General features: G+C 40.7%; 1 protein-coding gene across 2 annotated transcripts in view; it reads right to left on the bottom strand.

The window, feature by feature from the left end:
• The window catches only part of CXADR (CXADR Ig-like cell adhesion molecule), an 81,237-nt gene that overhangs the window by 42,904 nt on the left and 10,661 nt on the right, over positions 1-27,672 (bottom strand). For both annotated transcript variants that reach the window (XM_054468595.2, XM_054468596.2), the window contains exon 2: positions 4,174-4,340. In XM_054468595.2, the coding sequence (XP_054324570.1) occupies positions 4,174-4,340 (167 nt within the window). The remainder of the gene's footprint in view (positions 1-4,173; positions 4,341-27,672) is intronic.

Here is a 27,672-nt window from a genome sequence, read left to right as displayed (position 1 = left end):
GCAATGGTGAGATCTCGGCTCCCTCTGCCTCCCGGGTTCAAGCAATTCTCTCGCCTCTGCCTCCCCAGTAGCTGAGACTTCAGGCACGTGCCACCACGGCCAGCTAATTTTTGTATTTTTAGTAGACAAGGGATTTCACCACGTTGGCCAGGCTGGTCTCGAACTTCTGACCTCAGGGGATCCACCCGCCTCGGCTTCCCAAAGTGCTGTGATTATAGGTGTGAGTCACCGTGCCTGGCCTGCTCATTCTTATATACTCTATTTTTCAACTGCCTCTGAGGCTGTAGTTTGCCAACCAAGTGTAACAAAATCAAGTACCTACTGCCCCTTGCCCCTATAAAAGGCTTATCATAATTTGCCTGTGGAATCTAACAAAAAGATAACTTTGTTTGGTCTTAATACTAAGTTGGAGTTACTTGAGGGCTCTAGACTCTAACAGATAAAATAATAAAATAAACCTCTTAAGATATGTGTACCCAGGTTAAGAAATCCTTTGAATGAATCTTCTGTAACTAAAGCAAAGACCTGTGCCTAATCCAGTGAGTTTTCTGAACCACACATAGCCTTTGAAGGCAATTACTAAAGGCTGGATGCTTTAGAGGGAAAATAAAATCCATGTTTGGAATATTTTCTTGGAAGAGAACTGTAGTAGTCATCTCTAACAATCTCTAACATTAATTTAACACATTTTATAATTTTTCTTTTTTGCTGATGAAATCTCTTCATTCTGGTTATATGAGACCCATGGGCCAACGAGCAGTGATGCCAAAACTCAAATAATAATCAGGAAACACAACTACGGCCTGTATCCTGCAATTAATTTCTTTTACCTGAGTGCTAATTATGGGCAGTATAATCAGAATAAATGTCATCTAAGAACACTGTTTTCCAGGTTTATTCTGCAGAAACTTCTTGAATGGAGGAACTTGGGTTCTCTTCTGTATTATCTCCTTCCCAACCACACTGACCCCACCCTAATCCACCAAAGATTTTTTTTTTTTTTTTTTGAGACAGTCTTGTTCTATCGCCCAGGCAGGAGTGCAGTGGTGCGATCTTGGCTCAATGCAACCTCCACCTCCTGGGTTAAAGCGATTCTCCTGCCTCAGCCTCCTGAGGAGCTGGGACTACGAGTGCCCACCACCGCGCCTGCTAATTTTTGTATTTTTAGTAGAGACAGGGTTTTACCACATTGGCCTGGTTGGTCTCGAACTCCTGACCTTGTGATCCACCTGCCTCGGCCTCCCAAAGTGCTGGGACTACAGGCATGAGCTACCGTACCCAGCTAGATCTTTTATTTATATATGAGCTGTGTGCATCTAGGTTGCACTCAATACCAGTTTGCTAAATAAATAAAAGTAGTCGTCGAAGGGTCCACAGCTGACTTACTCTGTAAACACAAGCCATTACTTTATTTGCTCAATCTTCTTGACATACCCACTTGTCAAGAGCAACACTGACTACTCCACAAATCTGGCTACTCTTATCTTCCTTTGATTAATTTCCTTTGATTAAAAGGCTTATCATAATTTGCCTGTGGAATCTAACTCTAAAGGTCGTAGAGTTCAATCTCTTGTACTTCCAATAGCTCGTTATGCTCCACACACACCTTAGTAGTCTTTAAAGGGGGGCTTGAGAAATAAGATGCATTCCCGCTGTTGGTTATTTTATAAGCTAGCTTAGTGTCTTCCCAGAAAACAATGTTCTAAATATTAGTTAAGGAATGGGAAATTTACCATGAAATTTTACATGTCTTCACTGATTCCCCTTCACAACCCTGCAAGGACGATGGCATTGTCCACACTGACATTTAGGCTGAGGAAAGAAGTGGCTCTCACTGATCAGCTTTTGCCAAGTCATACAACAAAGATGCAGACCAGATCCATTTAACTTGGCACAGTATATGATTATCACTGCAATATCATTTACAAGCTTACAGAATGCTTGTGAATACAGTATTTTGCTGAATTCTTATAATGACCCTGAGATGCTAGGTATAGCTGTTCCTACTTTACACATGAGGAAACAGGTTTATGAAACACGGGAGGCAGCACAGGACAGTGCAAAGGATAATAGAGCAGCTGTGAGAGTCAGAGGGACCTGGGTTCAAATTCCAACTGCATTTGTTACTCTGGGCATGAAAATCTCTGGGCCTCTGTTTCCTCCTTGCCATATGTATAATAATTCTCACCTTACTATGTTGTTTTAAGACTTAAGTATATACAATTAAAGTATATAAAACACTGCCCAAGCACACTGTTTACAGTAACTGCTGACTAAAGACATCACACAAGGAATAAGAATGCAAGTTTCTCCAGCTCAGTCCTCCAATTCCTAGTTTTTAACCATTCTGTCTACTAGCTGAAATATATTAAAATAGGGGTTCAGTTAACATCTGTAGCTTAAATTCCATGTATGCATCCTCTTCTGCATCAATCTCTTCCTAACCCTTCTTTCTTTTGGTCTGATGTGACTGTGTTTTAGGTTAGAAGCTAGGTTTTTAACCCAGAAACCGTCACTCAGATTCAAGTCCCAGTTTCACATTATCTTACAACTCCTGTAGACAGCAAAGCCATGCCTCTCACTCAGCATGGACGACTTGGAGTCTTCTTCCCATTAACAGACACGCTAGTGGCTCAGGGCACAGTGCTTCTTGGTCTCTACATGTACCTGGTCACAAGCTTCACTCAGCAGAAGCACTGAAGACCCACGCTCTCCACATGCATCTTAGGCTTCCCCTATCTTATGCACAGGATCAGAGTCCTGGGCTCTAAAGCGGGACAGGCACTGCACTGTCACAGGAAGGGGGAACTGAAGGACCTCAGACAGGAGCCTGTACTCTAGGTGCCAGCACCTCCAGAGAGAGAGAAGGGAGAGAAGGGGGAGGTAAGAGTGACAGGGAACAGGGCAATGAGGCTGAGGAGATAAAATGAGTCAGGCCCGATTTATTTTGCTCAGGGAAACAGAAAGAAGTTCTGGTAACAGAATCAGGGCAGAGGTTACATCTTTGGAGGGGGTGGCTCTAGTCACTCACAACTTGGGAAAGCACCTTAATTATTTCCTCAACATAAACATGAAGGGCAAACTGACTGGATTTGCCAAAAATATTAATTACCTAACTGCACTGATTCAGCCACTATATGGAAGAATGTTACTTGTAACTTTTAAATATCCCCTTCTTTTACATGAACAAATGAAGTAAAAACAAAATTTCTCTTCCAAATATATAGATTACTATATTTACCTAAATATTTGGACTCATTTTCCTCTCCCTGATCTAATATAATTTATTAACTTTTTAAAAAATTAAATGTGTCAGACAAAGCCAATATGCAACATTCTAAATAAAGTATTCTGGAACCACTGAAAAGGTAAAACATGACATATATTTGGAGATGAGATTATTAGGCATGTTTCCTCCTCTGTGCTATTTTTGGCTTTCCAAGTTTTCTACATTAGACTCTTATTACTTTGATTAGAAAAAATACTGAAATAATGTTTTAAGATTTTATTAATTTAAGACTAAATATTTTATAGATTGTTTTTTGCTCCAAAGACTTCATTTTTACACTGGGAAGTTTTAAAGTCAAAGTAAAAAAAAATTAATTTAAAAAGACTTGATTTCGTTTTTTAAAAAATTCATTGGACAGGATATTTAACTTGAAAAAATAAGGAAAATAGACTGTAATACTATGTAGTTTTTACACCATAGCTAATGACACTTCTACTGCTGACAGAATCCTTGGGTAAAACTTAAAAATTTCCATTCTGTCTAACGTTTAACAAAGCACAGTTATGTGCCATCTCTTAACACGACACACACTCCTGTCTCAACGTCATGCCTGCTCCACCTAGGCCTCTGCTATTCCCCACCTCAAATCCAGATTGTCAGAACTTTCATAAGTTCCTCTTCTTCCCTGAAGTGTCTCTAAGAACTCCAGTGATCTTTTCCTCTTCTGTAACCTTAGGTCACACTCATTATCTATTTCCCTCCATTACATGTGTCCTCAATTTCCACCAGAGCAATTGCCTTCCTCACCCAGACCATAAAGCCTGAGAAGTTGGGGGGCTTCCTTCCTAGCTCCCTGCAGCCCATCCATGTGACTGGCAAGGTGATGGACACATCAGACAGTTGCACAGACAGCTGCTAAGTGAGCAAGGACATATCAAACTTACCACTTGATCCACCTTCTGATTATCCGCTGGTGATATCAGCCACTCGATGTCCAGCGGTCCCTGGTCTTCGGGACTAAGCGTAAATTTGCATGGCAGATAGGCAGTTTCCCCTTTGGCTTTTTCAATCATCTCTTCAGGAGTAGTGATACTCAAACTTCTGGCAAAATCTAGAGAAAGAAATGTACATGGGACTAAGCATTTGCTATTACGCTGACAGCCCACACAGTGCCCCGCAGCCATCGAGAAGCAGCACATTGATGCGAGGGATACAGGACGGGGTTTGGGTCCCGAGGAATGGAGTCTAAACTCAGAGATGCCCAGTTTTTAATTTGTGCCTTTGTAAAAGTAGAATGACACAAGTAGTATCATCTTATTTGATACAATTCCCTTAAGGAACGCTGTGAACTTCCTGACATTATATAAGTTTCTACTGGTAGAGGGTTTCTATATGCAAGCAGATGTTTAAAACTGAATTTGGCTAGAATCTCTGAAAGGTGAGTGACATAGTTTGGATTTGTGACCCCGCCCAAATCTCATGTTGAACTGTAATCCCCAGTGTTAGAAGAGAGGCCTGGTGGGAGGTGACTGGATCTTGGGGGTGGATTTCCCCATTGCTGACAGTGAGTGAGTTCTCAGGAGATCTGGTTGTTTAAAAGTGTGTAGCACCTCCCCCTTCTCTGCTCTGGCCACGTAAGACGTGCCTGCCTCCCCTTTGCCTTCTGCCATGATTGTAAGTTTCCTGAGGTCTCCCCAGCCATGCTTTCTGTACAGCCTGCAGAGCCAATTAAACCTCTTTTCTTTATAAATTACCCAGTTTTAGGTATTTCTCTATAGCGGTGTGAGAATGGACTAATACGGTCAGTCATGTCATACAAATTCAAGGCTACATTAATTCATGCTCACCACAAACACACAGGTAACTAAGTCACTGTCAGTAGGGTATATGCTGATCAACTGTGACACAGTTTCTGCCAAGGCTTCTTTAAATTTTTATTAGATTTAATTCTATAACCTTCTATTGAATGCTTAAAAATATTTCTAAGCAATAAGCTTTGATGAGGATAATTCAAAAAGAAAAGGAACACTGTCAATTTACTTATCTTTTAAAAATGTACAGCCAGGCACGGTGGCTCACGCCTGTAATCCCAGCACTTGGGGAGGCCAAGGTAGGTGAATCATCTGAAGTCAGGAGTTCAAGATCAGCCTGACCAACATGGTGAAACCCCGTCTCTACTAAAAATACAAAATTGGCTGGGCATGGTGGCACATGACTGTAATCCCAGCTACTTGGGAGGCTGAGGCAGAAGAACTGCTTGAACCTGGGAGGCGGAGGTTGCAGTGAGCCAACATTGCAATAAGAGCGAAACTCTGTCTCAAAAAAAAAAAAAAATTACCAAATAGTTGACTCATATTATTTTTGAGACACTTCTTACTGTTCATCCCTTTTTATTTCCCTTCTAAAAAAGCCAATAATCACATTTACTTTATTTTATAAAAGACATCTTAAAATTACATAACTTAATTTCACCAATGTGGTGAAACCCCATCTCTACCAAAAATACAAAAATTAGCCTAGCTGGGTGTGGTGGTGTGCACCTGTAATCCCAGCTACTCAGGAGGCTGAGGCAGGAGGATCGCCTGAACTGGGGAGGTAGAGGCTGCAGTGAGCCAAGATCGTGCCACTGCCCTCCAGCCTGCGTGACAAAGCAAGACGCTGTCTCAAAAAATTAAAAAATTAAATGCAAATTTAGTCTGTAAGTGAACAATCACATAAAACTTTTTTTCCTATTCACACTATAAAAGTATGCATAGCACTAGTTTGTCACATCTATCATTTACTTGTGATTACCCAACATTTTCTTGAGTATAAATTCAAACATCTAAAGTATGCATAACCATTAAGTTTCACTACTTTCTGTTGAAGAGCAACTCTATTTGGACCTATGTTACCTGACTCTGACAACCTTCAGAGCTGGACGATGACCTGGAAGAGGCCCTAAGCACTAAGATATGGTATGGTGCACAGGGCCTGCCTCTCTCTTCCTCTCCCTTTTCCCCTGCTCCCACCAAAAAAATAAACACATTAGAGCAAAATTAGGAGTAAATCAATCCAAAGTCCTAATTCTCCATGTGACTATCTTGATGTTGTTTTTCAAATAAATTTTGATAGAACAAACCAAAATGAAGAGGAGTTAGTAACTGCATGATTCTTTCCATTAGTCCTAAAATAAGCTTAATATACACAGACTATCAATTCTAATAAAATTTTAATGAAGTCAAAGCCAATAGACTGAGAATTAAAGAAAATCCTGGTTACATTCAACACCATTTATGTTTAGGCACCATCGTAAGCTTTCGATCACATGTAAATGCACTCCTGAAATAAATTTAAATTGGGATTCAAATTATCTGCACCTGCTCCCTTAAACCTGAGGCCCACCCAGCTTTGACCAACAGGATGTGCCAGGAATGACCTGTGTAGTTCTGAGGTTAGGCCTCAAAAACCCTTGCTGCACCCACTCTTGCCTCCTTGGTCACCGGCCACTGTGTGAACAAACCACAGAAGGGACAACGGACGTGTCTGGCCAACCCTAGAACACTCAGCCTTAGTCTAGACCAGCTCTCTGCAGCCCCACTGTTGAGACCATAATTTTCCATCCTAGCCTAGTCTAAATAGCAACCCACAGGATCATGAATATATGATTTTTGTTTTAAGCCTCTAGAGTTTGAGTTGTTTTGTTATACAGCAAATATTGATTAGACGTCATCCAAACCCACTGATCCAGCCCAAAAGTCCAACTACTCTGGCCTCCATTTCATGCCCATGTTTCTATTTAAAATCATATGATTTGGTATTTATGTACATAATCTCAAGTGTTCCTATTTAACCTAAATATACTCTATTATTTCTAATAAACTCAGTTCCATTCCTATCTCATTCACTAAGGCATTTCTACCTCTCCACCCTACAATGATTTTTCTTTCTTTCTCTGTGAATGCTGATTGTACTTTACTTTCTACCATCGGCATCACTTACTCGGCACTTAGCATATGTTGCCTTGGAATTTTTTTTCCTCTATAAATTTTGTGGTGAAACTGACTTAGGTGGCATCCAGAGTTGTGTCACATCTTCTATTTTTTATTTTTTTAAGAGATGAGGTGTCACTATGTTACCCAGGCTGGTCTCTAACTCCTGAGGCTCAAGTAATCCTCCTGCCTTTGCCTTCAAAAGTGCTGGGATTACAGGCTTCAGCCACTGTGCCTGGCCTGTCACATCTTCCTAGATGTTGAGAAACTTATATTCTTCCCATGCTACCTTGTATTTTTGCGAACTTTTAAAATGCATGCTCTGATTTACTATTAAATCATTAGCTCTATTAGGGCTAAAAGAAATTGTAATTGTGGCTACCTCTATCTCCTGCTGTAGTTCTTTGCACATAATAGAAAAGAATTAATGAGTGAATTATAAATTTGATCAATTTTAGAAATTTAGTTTGGTTATTAACACATCATGCATCAAATAATATAAGAGTAATCTAAGTACACTTAAAAATAAAAATCTCATTCCAAAACGAATCAAGAAATAGTTCAAATATGGAGCTAAGAATATATAAGTGAGAATGAAAAACTGCTATCAATAACAATAAAAACTTCCTGGTTACTGTGTGTTTTTAGAGTTTTCATTTTGTAGAAATCAAATAAAAATATTAAATAACTTCAATTAGACACCTACATTTGTAAAAGTTGAAATCCCCCAAATTCATGCTCTCAGTACTTACACTACACAAAGTGATCAAAGTAAAATACAACTTAGTTTTTATATTATCTTTCTTTCTTGTTTGATACATAAAAATTAATTTTAAAAAACTGCCTTAAAAGTTATATATGTGTAACAAAATAATCTGAAAAGATATATGTCAAATTGTTAACAGCAATTACTTTTGAGAATTAGGATTTTAAGGAAGACGACTGTCCATTTCTGCTTTATTCTGAGATTTTTTAAAATGAGTATGCTGCTTATGGTATTTTAAAATGATTTTTTAATGACTTTTAGATTTTTTTGTTGTTTTTCTTTCAAAAAATGGTTAAAGCCTTCAATTCCTCTTCATTGTGTTGCACTAGAAATGAATTAAAATCTTGAGATCATATAAAGCAGTTCCTGGGTTTCCTAGCAACACTGAAGGGCCTCTTTTCAGAGGCATAGTTTTTCAAGTGCTGAAGTATGCAACAGACACAAATTATATAAGACAAAAGACAGACACTTGGTCTCACGCAGCGGCCCTGGGCATTTTTCCTAATACTGCCCAATTTTATTTATGCAGCAAGTAGATTAACAATTTAACTTGCAAACTACTTGCAGGTTGAAACACGGTTTAAAAGGTAAATCAAATATCAAATCTTCTTACAATTTTATTCAAATTTATATTCAGGATGTGATAAAATATGCGGCACATTATTAAGCTGCAAGTATTTGCAGTCCAGTTAATAAGTGCACAGCACTAGATCATATTATATAAATAAACAGACAGAACCACAACCCATATTAGCAGTGACTGAAATAACATTTCCCAGTTTTCTGCTTGCTTTTCTTATCTCCAGTTTCTAAATCACTTGGATCTTTAGAGCTTCTCTTCTGCACAGTCTGACTTATATCTGAGCATCGAAGTGACATGAGTTCATCAAAGAGTATTTTTTTAGCCCTTGATGTCATCTCCTACTAAGGCCTTAGAAGATCTGGTTCCACTATAAGATTGGAAGCAAACTGGAGAGAATGGAAGAAGCTGTTCTTCTAGAAGGGAGGTAATGTTATGAACTGATAACATGCGTTGGCTTCTTTCATTTGCTTTTTCAAATTTAAGCTGTTTGTTAACCTAGATGGTCTTCAGTGATCTTTTCCTTCTGGCAACCTTAAAATCATAAACATTAGAAAGTGCTCACGAAATGTTATCATTAGTTTTTTAAAAAGAGAAGTAAACATGAGAATTTTTAATAATGTTTTGAGTGAGGAAAGCCTTAGAGAAAAGTAGAAGAGAAAAACACAAAAGCTATGGAAGAAGACAAAAATTTAACTATACTAAAAATCTTATTAGAAAATCACCATTTGGCAAAAACAGAGTAATAATTGTTTCAGGCAAAATATTGAAAATTGGTGCTGAAAGGTATGATGAGAAACAGCATTTGTTACATAATGTCAAAGTATCTTCCCACAAAACACTTTAATTACAGAGGAAAAAGTAGCAACTTTACAGTGAAGAAATCTGGTATACATCACCTTAATCAAACGATCAAATTTACCTTCACTAGAACAAATGGACATTATGTACCTCCTGATTAGAAAAGAACATAGTATTACTTCTGTAGTATTGCATACCAAGTCAAAAATGCATACTCTAGCCATGAAAAGACATGGAGTAAACTTAAACACAAATGCATATTACTAAGTGAAAAAAGCCACTGTATGATTACAACTATATGACATTCTGGAAAAGGCAAAACTACAGAGAGTAAAAAAAAAAAAAAAAAAAAAAAATCAATGGATGCAGGGGAAAGAGGGAAGAGGAGAATAGGTGGAACATAGGACTTTTTTTTTTTTTTGAGACGGAGTCTTGCTCTGTCGCCCAGGCTGAAGTGCAGTGGCGCGATCTCGGCTCACTGCAAGCTCAGCCTCCCAGGTTCACATCATTTCTCCTGTCTCAGCCTCCTGGGTAGCTGGGACTACAGGTGCCCGCCACGACACCCAGCTAAATTTTTTTTTGTATTTTTAATAGAGACGGGGTTTCACCGTGTTAGCCAGGATGGTCTCAATCTCCTGACCTCATGATCCGCCCGCCTCGGCCTTCCAAAGTGCTGGGATTACAGGCGTGAGCCACTGCGCCCGGCCGGAACATAGGATTTTTAGGGCAGGGAAATGCTTCTGTGTAATACTATACTGGTGGCTGCATGTCATCCATTTGTCCAAACCCGTAGAATGTACAAAACCAAGAGTGAACCCCGATGTAAACTATGGACTCTAGGTGGTAACGTTATGTCAGTACGGGTTCATCAATCCTAACAAGGTACACTCTGGTGGGGGGCGTGCTGACAAGCGAGGGAGATGGTGGTGCTTGGGGGAAGGGGATACAGGGGAACTCTGTACTTTCTGCTCGATTTTGCTGTAAATCTAAAACTGCTGTATAAAATAAAATCTATTTTTAAAGAAGATTAACAAGAGAGCACACAACCATATTTATAATTAAATAAATATATATTAGAATAATGTAACATATTTCAAATATAAAATTGATTAAAAAAATTCAGTAAGGCCAATCTTGGCAAAAGTGTTGGAAACTGTGGCAACACAGAAAGTAAATCAGTACAACCTACTGTCAACAGAGTAGAAGACGTGTGAAATGTCAGTGTGCTAACCCACTTTTAGGAACTGCAGCTGAACTCTGATAACTGAACAGCTCATATGTACAAGGATATTACTCACTGATGCTCTCTGAAACAGAAAAACATCTGAAAACAACCTAAATGTCCAACAACAGGCAGGAAAATCAGAGTAAGAAATTCAAGCTCATCTACCTCAGACAAAGAGCAAGGACAAACAGATCAGGTAGAACCAGTCCCCTCCAGGAAAAAGATGCTACTAAAATTGCTTCTGGGGAGTAACGCTGACTTTCACTCATATAAATAGAAGTATGACTAAATATTGCCACCTTCAGCTTTGGTTCCATTCACCCAACAGCGTATACAATCATCGAATCAAATTAGGTCTTTCAAAAGGAACATAACATTAAACATATAATAATGTATACTAATAAATATATTAATAGAATAAAAATACTTTTGGGGGACGGTGGTAGAGCAAATCATGTCCCCCCCAAAATTCATATGTTGAATCCCTAACCTCCTATGTGACCGTATTAGAGGTAGGGCTTTTAAGGAAGTGATTAAGATTAAATGAGGCCATAGCATAGAGCCCAGAACAGATGGAACTGACCCTGCTTAAGAGAAGGAAACACCAGAGCACTCTCTCTGCCACGTGAGGACAAAGGGAGACAGCAGCTGTCTACCAGCCAGGAAGAGGGCCCTCACCAGAAACCAAACTTGCTGGCATCTTAATCTTGGACTGCCCAGACTCCACAGCTGTGAAAAACCAAGTTTCTATTGTTTAAGGCATCTATGGTATTTTGTACTGGTATTTTGTCTATGGCATTTTGTTATGGCAGCCTGAGCACACTAATACAGACTGCATACAGAGCAACGAAGTTTCTCATCATGCACAGGGTATACTGTTCAACTGGACATGAAGTTAATGAATTCAGCAGAAATTCTCAAGAAGATTTAAACATATTGGGAATTCGCAAAATGATGGAAAAATGTACTTTTCAATCCACAGCCAATAAAGACACGAGGGAACTGCCTGGATGGTCCTTCTCAGGAGAAAAAAAAATTATGTACATTAATATATAGAAGTGCACAGGAATTTAAATTTATTGCTTACCTGTAAGTCAAGCATCATGCAAAGGGCTTTGATTATTTCATTTGATCCTTACAAAACCTGTGGAACAGGCATTACAGACAATGACATCAAAGAACTGCTTCTTATGCAAAATCCAAGTAAATGTTGAATAACACCAGTTACTTAATCCAGACTAATGTGGAAGGAGAAGAGGGAAGTGAAAGATCATAAAGGCACTGAAATAAGAAAAATGAGGATATGAAACAAGAAAATTCAAGAGCAGGAAGAAGTCTCTTTAGGTAATAGGGATATCCTTGTAGATCCCCTGAGAATCTAAAATAAGGAAAGCACAAACCAGTGACAGTTTTAAAGCTGGGCTGGAAGACTTCTAATAACACAAGAAAATATGAGGGTAATTTTATAATTCAACCCACATACTTGATTTGGAGGCAGGGGGACCAGTGGCAGCAAGCTGAGATGATGTTTGTTCAAACTGTTTGTTTCCCCAGCACAATGCTAAATTTCTCCTTTGAGCTCCTTATCTCAGTGACATGACCCTACCACCAACACTTCTGGCAATCAATCCCTGCATAAGATCACAGATGCAAGAAATAGCTGCATCACCAGTCATCTGCACAAACCTGGAGACAAAATGAAAGGCAGCAGGGTATCGATGTTAACTCATTCAAAGCATACTATGTCCTATTAATTCTGCCTCTTTAATACATTCCAAATCCAACCATTTTTACCTATATCCAGGCCACTATTATCTTTCACGTGGCCTGGATGTAGCTTGCTAACTGGCTTCCCTGCATCCACACTTTCTCATTCTAACTTGTTCTCCATACTTCACCCAGAGTGTTCTCTATATAATTGCTTTTATTTATCTATTTTTTTGAAACAGGGTCTCACTCTGTTGCCCAGGCTGAAGTGCTGTGGCACAACCAAGGCTCACTGTGGCCTCAAACCCCTGGGCTCAAGGGATCCTCTCCTGCCTCAGCCTCCCAAGGAGCTGGGACTACAGGTGTGTGCCACCATGCCCACTAATTTTATTTTTATTTTTATTTTCCCAGTGGAGATGCAGTCTCGTTATGTTGCCCAAGCTGGTCTTGAACTCCAGGGCTCAAGTAATCCTCCCACCTCGGCCTCCCAAAATGCTGGAATTACAGGCATGAGTCACTGCATCCAGCCTATAACTCCTTTTGTAAAAAAGACGTCACTGACATGTCTGACAATCTCTGGTCGCTCCTCATTGATTCAGACACCTTAATTCTCCCTCAAGGTCCTTTATGACTAGAGGCCCTCTAGCACCTTTAGCTTCTTACCACTTCCCACTCCCACACTATAATACAGCCATCATCGTCTCCATCATCATCTCGCCTCACTCAGCACGAGCACAGTGTAAGATACCTCCTCTTGCTGGGTGCGGTGGCTCACGCCTGTAATCCCAGCACTGTGGGAGGCCAAGGCAGGCGGATCACGAGGTCAGGAGATCGAGACCATCCTGGCTAACACGGTGAAACCCCGTCTCTACTACAATACAAAAATTAGCTGGAGGTGGTGGCACATGCCTACGGTCTCAGCTGCTCGGGAGGCTGAAGCAGGAGAATCGCTTGAACCCGGGAGGTGGAGGTTGCAGTGAGCCGAGATCGCGCCACTACACTCCAGCCTGGGCAACAGAGAGAGACTCCATCTTTAAAAAAAAAAAAAAAAAGATACCTCCTCTTCTGCTCCATCCCACCTTTTAGGCTTACTACGGTCTCAGTTCAGCGCCTTCCTCCAGAACGTATGTCCTCTAATTACTCCTTGGGCTAGCACTAACAATGCTTTCATCACAGGCACTTTCCTCACTTTACTGAAACTGCGCTTTACTCTGTGTACTTCTCTCACCCTCTGCCTCCAGGGACTATTTCATATTTGACTTTGGTGGCAAAGCTCATGCTGTTCTCGATCATCACTGGTTTTCTTTAGCAGAGCAAAATTTGGGGCACTTGGCATTCAACAAACATTTGTTGAATGAAGGTTTTCTTTTTTCTATCACTGAGGAAACAAAACCAAAGGAAAACTTTGAAACATATTTTCTGTGTTTTTAACCTATCCCAGAAAGATGCTAGATGTAAACCCTGATGAGTGATGGCACATGCACAGGGATTTTAAAGATCATGACTCACTGTAGAATTCAAGCAGGGACAGAGAAGAGCTATGAATTATGTGTTAGGCAACTGCATAACTGCATAATCTGTCTTGACATCTAAGCAGTCAACAAAGCACTTTGTTGTAACAATAAAACAGCAATCAGGCAAGTCTGGATGCCTGGAGGTAAGCAGATAACAATTTTGGGATCTCTGAGGGAAGTGGCGGGCAAAACAATGTTCACAGGCACAAGCACCTTTGTATAAGAGAAGGGAAATTGCACTAGGAATGAATGACGATGACATTTACAAATAGTGAAAAAAAATTGACAACAAAATTAACCACAACAGTGAGACTGTTTTGGTCTGGGACCAATAATAAAAACAACAAACCAGAGGAGGCACCAAGGGGAAAAAGACAAATCAGTCCACATGTGTGGAACACTGTTGGTATATGCTTTTCCTTCTATGTGGAAAGGTCCCTTTTCTCTCTTGCTCCACCTTCTCCCCAGAGAGCACCTCTACCCATTTATCAAAATACATTTTAGGTCGGGCATGGTGGCTCACGCCTGTAATCTCAGCACTTTGGGAGGCTGAGGCGGGCGGATCATTTAAGGTCAAGAGTTTGAGACTAGCCTAGCCAACATGGTGAAACCCCGTCTCTACTAAAAATACAAAAAATTAGCTGGGCATGGTGGTGGGCGCCTGTAGTCCCAGTTACTCGGGAGGCTGAGGCAGGAGAATTGCTTGAACCAGGGGGGCAGAGGTTGCAGTGAGCTGACATCACACCACTGCACTTCAGCCTAGAAGACAGAGTGAGACTCCGTCTCAAAAAGAAAAAAAAATAAATAATGCACTTTACTTGTCAGCTCATCTCAGAAGTTCCCCTGATCCCCACAGGCAGTGTTAATTGCTTCCTCCTCTGTTTTATACATTTCCTCTAGGTATTTACATGTCCCTATTCTGAAGCACATACTAACCTAACTGTAAGTGTCCGTGCTTCCTCTCTGGAGGGTGTGTCCCAAGATTTATTCAGTCAGCCTTCTCCCTTCCAGCCTTGGACGAGCAGAAGGAGGGAGCTCAGAGTAGAGGGAAAATGAGATGAAGGAGCTATCTGAAAGCAGAACGGTGATGGGAGAGAGGACCATAAGGCATGAGAAGGGAGCCCTGGGGTGACTGCATCCAGAGAAGCAAAGAACCTGAACAATGAAGCCTAGATGGGAGAGACAGCTCAGGGAATTGAGCAAGCCTGGTCACATGCTGATGGAAGGAAAGACAGGATACTTATTTTTTGATGAGAAATGTTAGCAAATCTGAGAAGAAACTAACACTGATGTTACTTTATGTATAGTTGCTGACATAAAAGAAGTATGTTAAGAAAAACTTTCATTGTGGATACTCTAAAAATCCCAACTACGGATTCTTCATTCTATAGATGAAAAGAGTTGTTATCTTTCAGCTATCTCTAGGACGAAATAAAGGAAAAAAAATTACACACTGATACATAATTCTTCTCAAAATATCTACCTCCATTCCAAAGAAATTAACAAAAAATGAAAAGTTTTACAAATAAAAACAGGAGGAGTTTTCTTTTTTTTGGAGACAGAGTCTGGCTCTGTCACCCAGGCTAGAGTGCAGTAACACAATCTTGGCTCACTGCAGCCTCCACCTCCTGGGCTCAAGCCATCCTCCCACCTTAGCATCTAGAGTAGCTGGGACTACAGGTGCACGCCACCATGCCCCACTAATTTTTGTATTTTTTTGTAGAGATGGGGTCTTACTGTGTTATTCAGGCTGGTCTTGAACTCCCAACTCGGGCGATCCAACTGCCTGGGGCTATCAAAGTGCTGGGAGTACAGGTGTAAGCCAACGTGCCCAGCCAATAAGAGGAATTTAAATTTATATTCCAAAGTCTTACATGCTTGTTCGGTTGCTTGGAAAGGGGATATGACCTTAATATCAAATGTTATGAATAATTTATTTAATATTGAGCTTTGTGAAAAATGTCAAAACACGTCATAAGGGTTACTATTTTAAAGGGAGAACACATTCTGAATGTGAATGCTGAATTCGAATCATAGAAATCAGAAGACTTACTATAAAAACACAATAATATGGCTCACCCCTGTAACCATCCCAGCACTTTGGGAGGCGCCGAGAAGGAAAGATCACTTGAGTCCAGGAGTTCAAGACCAACCTGGGCAACATAGTGAGAATTCATACCTACAAAAAAATAAAAAAATTAGCCAGGCATGGTAGATCTAAGCAGGGTACATCATAGTGAGAGCTCATATTTACAAAAAATCAAAACATCAGCCAAGTGTGGTAGTGCACGCCTGTGGTCCCAGCTACTAGGAAGGCTGAATAGGAGAATCACTTGAGCCTGGGAAGCTGAGGCTGTAATGAGCCATGACTGCACCTCTGCCCTCCAGCTGGGGCGACAGAGCAAGACACTGTGTCAAAACACACACTCAATAATAGTCAAAAAATGATAAACTGCAGCAACTTTAAGAAATAAGTTAGAGGCCGGGCGCGGTGGCTCATGCCTATAATCCCAGCACTTTGGGAGGCCAAGGCAGGCGGATCACCTGAAATCAAGAGTTCGAGACCAGCCTGGCCAGGATGGTGAAACCCCATCTGTATTAAAAACACAAAAATTAGCTTGGCGTGGTGGCATGTGCCTGTAATCCCAGCTACCCAGGAGGCTGAGGCAGGAGAATCACTGGAACCTGGGAGGCAGAGGCTGCAGTGAGCCAAGATCGCACCATTGCTCTCCAGCCTGGCGACAGAGCAAGAGTCCTTCTCAAAAAAAAAAAAAAAAAAAAAAAAAAAAAAAAAGAAAGAAAAGAAATAAGTTAGACAAATCAGGAACTAGTATGTTAAAAGATTTATAAGTAGACTTAGAGGTTCAAGAAAATGAAGAAGAAGATTGATAAAGACAAGTGTAATTTTGTGCATTTAATTACAAATACTATAGATGTCTAGGTTAGCAAGTCACTGAGATATTCTAAACTCTATACAAAAAGGTGACCACCATGCTATTTGCCCCATTTCCTTTCCCCCTCTGCCAGACCCTAACTCCAACCTTTGCCTTTCTTCTTCCCAGGAAGTTGCTTTGAGATTAGCAATATTTGAAAGTCATCTAAATGTATCCCAGTTTCTAGAAGGGAAAAACACTTTAAATATGTTAACACTAATTAACTCTACCAACTAAGCCTCTAAATACTGCTGTGGCCGGGTGCCATGGCTCACGCCTGTAATCCCAGCACTTTGGGAGGCTGCGACAGGCAGATCATGAGGTCAGGACATCAAGACCAGCCTGGCCAACATGGCGAAACCCCGTCTCTACTAAAAATACAGAAACTAGCTGGGTGTGGTGGCAGGCGCCTGTAGTCCCAGCTAGAGGCAGAAGAATTGCTTGAAACCCGGAGGCAGAGGTTGCAGTGAGCCAAGATCGCGCCACTGCACTCCAGCCTGGGTAACACAGCGAGACTCCATCTCAAAAGAAAAAATATATATATATATATATTGCTGAGAAAGAGAAGAAAATACAGGGAGGTAGAAATTATGCTCTTCATTGTCTAGGAGTTTTAGTTCTTTAATTCCCATGAGTGTTACTCAGTATAGATTGTTAATATGTACTCAGAGCTAAGGAAATTAATACAGCAAGATAAATTAATAACAATGAGAAATGGCATAAGTATACACACTTGCTCTTCTTTGTACTTTTCAAACATCAATTCCCAGCTCCCTATCCCCAATGAGAAATCAAAAAGCAGGCCCCCAGGAAGTAAACTGGAATAGAAATGGGGAAACCATCACCTTAACAATAAACAGCAACTAAACAGTTACTGAGTGCTTATGACAGACCAAGCACTTTTCAAAATGCCCTACACATATTAATTCTTTCCATTCTCACAACAACTCCAAGAAAAAGGTACTAATATTATCCATCTGTGTTTTGCAATGAAGAAACAAACACACTGAGATACATCTAAGCTACTGAAGGAGCAAGATTCAAATCTAGGCCGACTGATTCTGGAGCCACACTCACTCTGTATGTAGAAGTCAATCCACGAACATCATACAACAGTAATAAAGATTTCATTTCTGAAGTCACTATAAAATACAGTGGGTGCATTATTAGAAATCCTATTCCAATCACCATGGTAGAGAAATGTTTGGAATTTATACTCTTCTTCTATGCTACATTTCTAGTAGCATTTTAGGTAGCACATGGTTCAGGAGTTTGGGTGAAACTTTTTCTTTTCTGGAAAAACAGAAAAATAAATGTCAGACTAGGTTATCTGACTGTTGCCAAATTTATTACACAAAAAAGCTCTGTATCATTTTGGACAAGTTGCTTCCCTAGGGCTCAAATGTAAATTAGGAGTGTTGAACTAAATTATCTTATTTCAGACCTAACTAAGTATGTTCTAATTCTAGCCCATCGATCAATCAACCGACAAGAAGCCTTCCCTGACAATCATTTCTTCCCATCCCCTGTATCCACAACTCAAAGGCATTAGCAGTTCTCTGAGTCCAGCTCCCAACAAATGCAGACATTTCTCAAACAGTAGGAGTTCTAAAGTTAGATCTGGGTTCAGATTCAAATTTATCTCACTAAATGCTTGGCCACAGGCAATTTCTAGCCTCTCCGTGACTAGATGTTTTCCTCTTTAAAATGAAGATTAAGAATAATAATGCCTACTTCATTGGAGAAATTAAATAACACATGTAAGCCTCTTAGAACAGCTGCAGCACATCCTGGTGTTCACTCTTCAATAAACAGTAGCTAGTAGGCAATTCACTGTCATCTGATAAGCCTAATACTTCTACTATGATACACAACCCTATGTCTTGTCGTCTTTTATTTTTAAAATCCACTGTCATCTGATAAGGCTAATACTACTATGATACACAACCCTATGTCTTGTCATCTTTTATTTTTAAAAGGCATTTAGCAGTGCCTTCCACTAGGAAGAACTCACAATTTATTATGTAAAAAGAATGACACTGAAATGTATCCACTAGATTTGGCAATTAGAACATCATCGGTGTCCTAGGCCAAATCAGATTTAGTGAAGGTTTTGGGGAGCTGCAACAGGATATTATCTGACCACAGTGCTTGAGAGATGTGAGCAAAGACAGAAATGACTAGTAGTTTGAGAAATTTGTTCTCGATGAGGGGAGAAAATAGACAGTGTATGATATGTGGTCAAGGAAAGGTTCTTTTTGAAATGAGAAACATTGAGTACATTTATAAGTCAAAAGGAAAAAGCAAATGGAATAGGAGACGTTAAAAATCTTATAGCCAAACACCAGAGACTAAAAGATAAGCCCTCAAAAAAGAATGAGACCTAGAAAACTGTGGATAAGGACCTGTTTGCTACACCTGTAATAGCAACACTTTGGGAGGTTGAAGCGGGAAGACTGCTTAGGCCCAGGAGTTTGAGACCAACCTGGGCAACGTAGGAAGGCACCATCTCTAAAAAAAAAAATTTTTAAGTTAGTTGCACGCGGTGGTGCATGCCTGCAGTCCCAGCTACTAAAAAGGCTGAGGTGGGAGCCTGGGAGGTCGAGGCTGCAGTGAGTTGTGACTGCATCACTGCATTCCAGCTTGGGTGACAGAGAAAGACCCTGTCCCCCACCACCAAAAAAAAAAAAAAAAAAACAAACAAATATCGGGAATAAGACACACCTTTTATTAGACCTTAGGCACCGTAGCTCAGGCCTGTAATCTCAACACTTTGGGAGACAAGAAGGGAGCATCACTTGCTCGACTAGCCTGGACAACACAGTGAGACCTTACCTCTAAAAAACCAAAAAGAGATTAGAGGAAAGATGTAAGCATTGGCACACTTATCGTTAAGTTTACACATCAGAGTACAAGAAATTACAAGAATTTGTACCTGATATCCTCTGTGACAAAGGGGGACTACAATATTAACTTAGAATACAAGAGGCTGAAAATTTTGTAGGTAGAGAATTTTAGAGACTGGTCCAAGTCTGAGACATCTGTGAAGAGGAATGGGGAAACAAATCAAAGTCAACAGAGCAGCAGAAAAGTCCGATATGAGCTGAGAGTTGATAAAGCTGAGCAAAGATATACTGGGATGTGCCATATAATTTTCTCTAGTTTTACATATATTTGAAATTTTCCATAACAAAAATAAGAAAAGAAAATTACAATGAGATGGCACTAACACATCCACCAGAATAGTCAAAATGAACGAAGGCCATGATAAGGATGTAGAGCAACTGGAACTTTCTTAACTTCCTTTTCTTTTTTTTTTTTTTTTTTGAGACACAGTCTCGTTCCGTCACCCAGGCTGGAGTGCAACAGCACAATCTCAGCTCACTGCAACCTCCGCCTCCCTGGTTCAACCAATTCTCCTGCCTCAGCCTCCTGAATAGCTGGGATTATAGGCGCCTGCCACCACGACCAACTAAGCTTTGTATTTTTAGTAAAGATGGAGTTTCACCACGATGGCCAGGCTGGTCTTGAACTCCTGACCTCGTGATCCGCCCGCCTCGACCTCCCAAAGTGCTGGGATTACAGTCGTGAGCCACCACGCCTGACCGCAACTAGAACGTTCATACTCTTTGATCAAAGTGTCAACTGGTACAATTAGCTTTAGAAAACTAACTGGAACCACAGCAAAACTTATGCATAACCTACAGGACTCAGAAATTCCATTGATAGGGAGAAATTTATGTGCACATGCATGAAAACACATGTAGGATAATGTCACAGTAGTATTTTCTTTTTCTTTTTTTTGAGACTGAGTCTCGCTCTGTTGCCTAGGCTGTGGTGCAATGGCGCAATCTCGGCTCACCGCAACCTCCACCTCCCGGGCTCAAGTGATTCTCCTGCTTCAGCCTCCCTAGTAGCTGGGATTACAGGAGTGCGCTACCACGCCCGGCTAATTTTTGTATTTTTAGTAGAGATGGGGTTTCACCATGTTGGCCAGGTTGGTCTCGAACTCCTAACCTCAAGTGATAGGCCCACCTTGGCCTCCCAAAGTGCTGGGATTACAGGCGTGAGCCACCGCGCCCGGCCTTCACAGTAGTTATTTCATAATGGCAAAAAAGCTGGGAAAAAGGGTCCATCAGTAGAATAAATAAATCAATTGTGATACAGTCACATAATAGAATATCACACAGCAATGCAAATGAATAAAACAAAGCTACACAACATGAATAATCTTACAAACATGAGAAGTAAAACAAGACAAAAAACACAAACTGTAAAATTCTATTTATATAAAATGTTAACACTAATCTACATTGTTAGAAATCAGAAAAGAATGGAAAAAAGAGTGAAGGAGGCTGGGCCCAGTGGCTCACGCCTGTAATCTCAGCACTTTGGGAGGCCGAGGCGGGTGTTTACTTGAGGTCAAGAGTTGGAGACCAGCCTGGCCAGTATGGTAAAGCCCTGTCTCTACTAAAAAATGCAAAAAAAAAATAGCCTGGCATGGTGGCATGCGCCTGTAGTCCCAGCTACTCGGGAGGCTGAGGGAGGAGAATCGCTTGAACCCAGGAGGTGTAGGTTGCAGTGAGCAGAGATCAAGCCACTACACTCCAGCATGAGCAACAGAGCAAGACTCTATCTCAAATTAAAAAAAAAAAAAAAGAAAAAAAGAAAAAGAAAAATAGTAAAGGAAGGGAATGGAAGGGGCATGACAGGGCTTCTGAGACGTGGGTTGGGTTCTATTTCTGGATCAGGTTGCTAGGTATGTAGGTGTGGCCACTTTATGACAATGCTCTACCCTGTACGTTTATAAAAATTAATGCTCTAAACTGTGTGGTATTCTGTGCATGTCATAACTTCAATTAAAAGCTTTACTTAAAAACAAATTTTAGAATACCTGAAGGAATAAGCAACAAAAAAGCAAATTTAAATTGCCTTTGTGTTAAATACGTACTGTTCTAATGCTTTATTAATGTACTTAAAACTAATTCAAAAAGGCAGCCAGGCGCAGTGGCTCACACCTGTAATCCTAGCACTTTGGGAGACCAAGGTGGGTGGATCACTTGAGGTCAGGAGTTCGAGATTAGCCTGGCCAACATGGAAAAACCCTATCTCTATTAAAAATACAAAAATTAGCAGGGCGTGGTGGCACATGCCTGTAATCCCAGCTATTCAACAGGTTGAGGCATGAGAATCACCTGAACCTGGGAGGCAGAGGTTGTAGTGAGCTAAGATCATGCCACTGCACTGCAGCCTGGGAGGGAAAATGAAACTGTGTCTCAAAAAAAAAGCCAGGTGCAGTGGCTCAAGCCGGTAATCCCAGCACTTTGGGAGGCTGAGGCAGGTGGATCACGAAGTCAGGAGTTCAAGACCAGCTTGACCAACATGGTGAAACCACTTCTCTACTATAAAAATTAGCCAGGCATGGTGGCGAGCTCCTGTAATCCCAGCTACTCAGGAGGCTGAGGCAGGAGAATCACTTGAACCAGGGAGGCAGAGGTTGCAGTGAGCCTAGATTGCGCCACTGCACTCCAGCCTAGGTGACAGAGTGAGACTCTGTCTCAAAAAAAAAAAAAAAGACAAAAAGTCCAGTCAAATTAGACAATAAAAAGTACCTCCCCAATCCACACAGCGGTGCATCACGGTCTGTGAGTAGGAGCAAAGAAACTGCCCCGTAGAACTGATCCACATCAGGAATGGGAGCTGGAGTCTGACCAGGACTAGTGATGAAATTCTGGTTTTAAAGTAGCCAGAAGACCAGTAGGGGTGTGAGAGTTGGGGAAGGGTCTGGAGGCCTCACTGATATTAAGAAGGTGTGATGCAGAGTGAGAAAGCTGGGAGGCATGATATTAGAGTTCAAGATTGTAGAAGTGAAGATCTAAGCATTAACGGGTCTCTGGTTGGCCAGGCGTGGTGCCTCACACTTGTAATCCCAGCACTTTGGGAGGCCAAGGTGGGCGGATCACCTGAGGTCGGGAGTTCAAGACCAGCCTGACCAACATGAAGAAACCCCGTCTCTACTAAAAAATACAAAAAATTAGCTGGGCGTGGTGGCGCATGCCTGTAGTCCCAGCTACTCGGGAGGCTGAGGTAGGAGAATCGCTTGAACCCGGGAGGTGGAGGTTGCGGTGAGCCAAGATCGCGCCACTGCACTCCAGCCTGGGTAACAAGAGCGAAACTCCGTTTCAAACAAAGGGTCGCTGGTTTAGCGTGGGAAAAAAGAAAAAAGAACTAAGCATGCCAGGCGCGGTGGCTCACGCCTGTAATCCCAGCACTTTGGGAGGCCAAGGCAGGCGGATCACGAGGTCAGGAAATCGAGAACATCCTGGCCAACATGGTGAAACCCCGTCTTTACTAAAAATACAAAAAAATTAGTCGGGCGAGGTGGCGGGCACCTGTAGTCCCAGCTACTCGAGAGGCTGAGGCAGGAGAATGGTGTGAACCCAGGAGGCGGAGCTTGCAGTGAGCCGTGATCTCACCACTGCAATCCAGCCTGGGCGACAGAGCCAGACTCTGTCTTAAAAAAAAAAAAAAAAAAAAAAAAAAAAGAAGAAGAAAGAAAGAACTAAGCATAAGGAGAGCACTGCCTAAGTAAAATTGCTTAAAAAAAAAAAAATCACTGTATTTGAAAGGTCAAGGAAATGTGGTGTAAGGACGTTAAAAAAGTGCATTGTAAAATGTAAATACTAAAATGCCAGATAATGCTGGGGGAGGGGGTGAATATGAAGCTGAGCATTTCTTGTCAACAAGGAGAAGCAGGCTGCATTCCAGCCTGGGCGACAGAGAGAGACTCCGTCTCATTAAAAAAAAAAAAAAAAAAAAAAATGGAGCAGCAACTATAAGTTAGATATAAGCAAAGGGCAGAAGTCTCAAAGGATAAGGGGTTCCCAAGGTGGAGGGAAAAATGGTTTAGAGATGCCAGTTAAGGCATGGAAGGAATAACCAGAATACCTTACATTTTCAGATAGCATATCTGCTATGATCCCTGCCTTGCTCTGCCTGGTACCATAGCTGCATGAATAATTGTCTGACTCCTCCCTCTGGATTTAAGCTTGCCAAGAGTACTAGAATGGTGTGTTACTCATTTAAATCTCCTGAAGCAACTATTACAATGCCTTGCCCATAAGTACATATTATATTATTTATTTGCCCTCAAACTTCCACAGGAATTGAGGCTGCTTATCAGAAATATTTAATACAAATTTACAATGGAAAATCAGATAAGGGGAGCTAAAAAGTAAACATCCTGGCAGAGATTTGCTGAACTGGATTGTGACTCAACCCTTCCCCACTCCCCTCTCACACAGACATACTCAACTTGGGGGAGCGTTCAAATTCCAATTCTAGTCAAAATTATTCTTCTTCTTGGTCGGTCTAAAAGTAGTGAATTATTTCAATCAATTGTTCACAGTTACAGATCCAACTCTTTGTTCTTCTCTTTCCTCCCTTCTTACTACTGCACTTGACTAGTCAAAAGAAAAATTATTCTCCTTTTCAACCGAAATAGTATATTACCTTCCCCATATTCTCTACTACATAGATCCTAATTTCAGAATTCTCCGGCAAAATAAATGTAAATAGGGTATTTTGCATTATGGGTAAGGCAGATCAGTTGCCATGGTGAATATTTTCATCACCTTCATAGAATAATATGTATCACTCCATATAAGGAAATCTTCCTTTGCCTCCTTGCTCATATAAAACTTGCAGCTCGCTTCTCTTCCTCTTCAATTAACATGAGACAGGAAAAGTGACTAGCAAAACAAAAACAAAAACAAAACACCAAAACCCACCCAGATGAAGTGTCTTATAAAGATGTGATCACAGAAAATAAGAAATCCAAGAAATAGACACAGATGTTATTAGCAAAATGAGCAAACAGTGTATTTCCTTATAGAAAAGTCCTGAAGTTAACGAAGAAAGAGTTAACTCCAATAAGAAAATTATCCCTGTTGTGAGCATGTCTAACCTGATTGCCCCAATCTTGGTATAGATTCCTTTTTAGTATCTCTAAGTGAATTCAAATTTCCCCAGCAACCATTACCTAGGGCCATTCTATCCTGCTTCTTTTGTACCTTTCCATAAATGCATTTATTTCCCCCATAGGCAAATTAAAAATATAATTCTTATGCATATACTTCTCTGCTTTATACTCAAGATGTGATTGCCTTCAACTATGGAATAAGGAGAGCTGATACAATTTTGTGTGCCTGTAACAAACATTTTGATGATTACAAGAGATTAAGAAATAAGAAACTTTATTTTAGCTCATCGCTAATAGGAAATAAATACTATGTGACAAAAAAAAAAATAACAATCTTAGAGGTAAAATCTCATGAGAACTATTCCAAAGGCATGTTCCATTTGAGAAAGCTGTTTCAATGGCACACTGCCCCCATGCTTTTTCAGGTTAAATGTTCGAGGACTATGGTGGAAGGTGACTGGAACTAAAACTCCCAGTGCTGACCAACACAGTAGCTGCTGGCACTTGAAACATGGCTAGTGCAAATGAGATGTGCTGTAGGTCAAACATAGACCAGATTCTGGCAAAGTACGAAAAACATTTTAATATCTCAATATTTTTCATTTGATTACATATGGAAAAAAGCATATTTTGTATGTATTGTGTTAAACGAAATATATTGTTTCATTTCACATCTTTCTTTTTGCCTTTTATTGTGGCTACTAGCAGATTTTAAATTACATATATGGCTTGCATTATATTTCTGTTGGACGGCACTGTTCTACACCAATGCCACAATTGCCTCGGCTTTAGGACTTGTTTCCTATACATGAGAATAATATGATGTGTCCTTTCTATCCCAAGGTTAAGACAGTGGCTCTAAATGAGATGTATGTGCAATTGTCTTTAAAAATAAGATATGATCACTTTGCTCGTCCAGATTTACAAGTTCATTCTAGAAGTATCAGATTTCCACTGTGCAACTGAGTAAGTTAAGAGTCTTCTCAATTCTTCCCGCAGAATTACCCTGGCACAAAACAAAGTCAAAAGTTTGTATCTGGTCCTTGAGAGAAATCTCCCATGGGAACTGTCCAGTATTCAAGTGTTTAAAACACTTGTGAGAGACTGAAGAGAATAAGTGATAGTCACTCCAACAACTGAACAAAGGTGGGGGCTAAACAAATTTGGTTCATTGTATGTCCCTTGAGATTCCTTGAGAGAATTTCAAACGTATAGTCAATCCACACTTCCTCTGAAAATGTCTAAAACTCACATAGAACACACATCTAACGATGGGAAAGTGAAAAAATAACTGCAATTAGTTATGTTGTTTCTTCTTAAAATCTTAACATACTTTTATTTCTAAGAAGTAAATGAAATTAAAACCATTCCCATTCCACTTTGTAAGAACATCTTTGAAAGAATGAAAATGATTTTTAACATTTCCAAAGAAATTTGCATTTCCTTAGTACGCATAAATGTTGGTTAACTTAATTGTTAATCCTTTTTCTCACCAAGTACCAAAGGACAAACTGAACCATACCACTGATCTCACACCTACCCTAAAAATATTGTTACTATTATTATCTCCTTCCCTTTTCCTATCTTCCTTTTTTTATCAATAGATCAAGAAACAGTCTTTTCTTCTGCAAACACCCCACCAATTGAAATAAACGACAAATACTGCTGAGTCAAGTTAAACTCAAAGGCTTAATTTAAGTCTAATTGGCTAACTTTTTTTGGACACAGGGTTTCACTCTGTCGCCCAGGCTGGAGTGCAGTGGTGCAATCATAGCTCACTGCAGCCTTGACCTCCTGGGCTCAAGTGATTCTCCTACCTCAGCCTCCCGAATAGCTGGGACTACAGGAACGTGCCATGACACCCGGCTAATTTTTGTATCACATGCGGCTAATTTTTGTATTTTTTGTACAGACGAGGTCTTGTCATGTTGCACAGGTTAATCTTGAGCTCAGGTGATTCTCCCACCTCAGCCTTCCAAAGTGCTGGAATTAGAGGCGCGCACCACCACTCCCAGCCTCTAACTGACTAACTTTTTTTTTTTTTTTTTTTTTTGAGATAGAGTCTTGCTCCGTCGCCCAGGCTGGAGTGCAGTGGCATGATCTCGGCTCACTGCAGCCTCTGCCTCCCGGGTTCCAGCGATTCTCCTGCCTCAGCCTCCTGGGTAGCTGGGATTGCAGGCGCACACCACCACGCTCAGCTAATTTTTGTATTTTTAGTAGAGACAGGGTTTCACTATGTTGGTCAGGCTGGTCTCGAATGCCTGACCTCAGGTGATCCGCCTGCCTCGGCCTCCCAAAGTGCTGGGATTAGAGGCATGAGCCACCATGCCTGGCCCTGGGTAACTATTGAAAAAAAGAACGGGTGAGGCAATAAAGTGAGGGAAGAAAGACAAGTGGGAAGGCACGGAAGAGATCAATGTAGGCCAGGCACAGTGGCTCACATGTGTAATCCCAGCACTTTGGGAGGCTGAGGCGGGTGGATCACCTGAGTCAGAAGTTCAAGACCAGGCTGGCCAACATGGGGAAACCCCAACTCTACTAAAAACACACACACACACACACACACACACACACTCAGCTGGGCATGGTGGTGAGCGCCTGTAATCCCGGCTACTTGGGAGGCTGAGGCAGGAGAATTGCTTGAACCCGGGAGGCGGAGGTCGCAGTGAAGCGAGATCGCACCACTGCACTCCAGCCTGGGCGATGGAGCAAGACTCTGTCTCAGAAAAAAAAAAAAAAAAGAAAAAGAACCAACCTAAATCCAAACCCAATTGAAAAATTATTATTCTAGATTACTAGGTTTGTTTTCTTAAGAAACAAAAGTTAGATGAAAGACAGTAAGATAAACTCATCAGGTCATTCTGGTTGGATAATTTTTAATTGTTTTCTGCATTATTTTAATAATTATCTTATTTTAATAATTAATTTAATAATTATCTTCACATCAACTACTTGCTAGCCACCA

This window comes from Pongo pygmaeus, chromosome 22 (genome assembly GCF_028885625.2).
Source record: "Pongo pygmaeus isolate AG05252 chromosome 22, NHGRI_mPonPyg2-v2.0_pri, whole genome shotgun sequence".
NCBI classification, from domain to species: Eukaryota; Metazoa; Chordata; class Mammalia; order Primates; family Hominidae; genus Pongo; species Pongo pygmaeus.
Note: the sequence above shows the minus strand (reverse complement) of the source record. Positions and strands in the feature narration are given on the sequence as shown.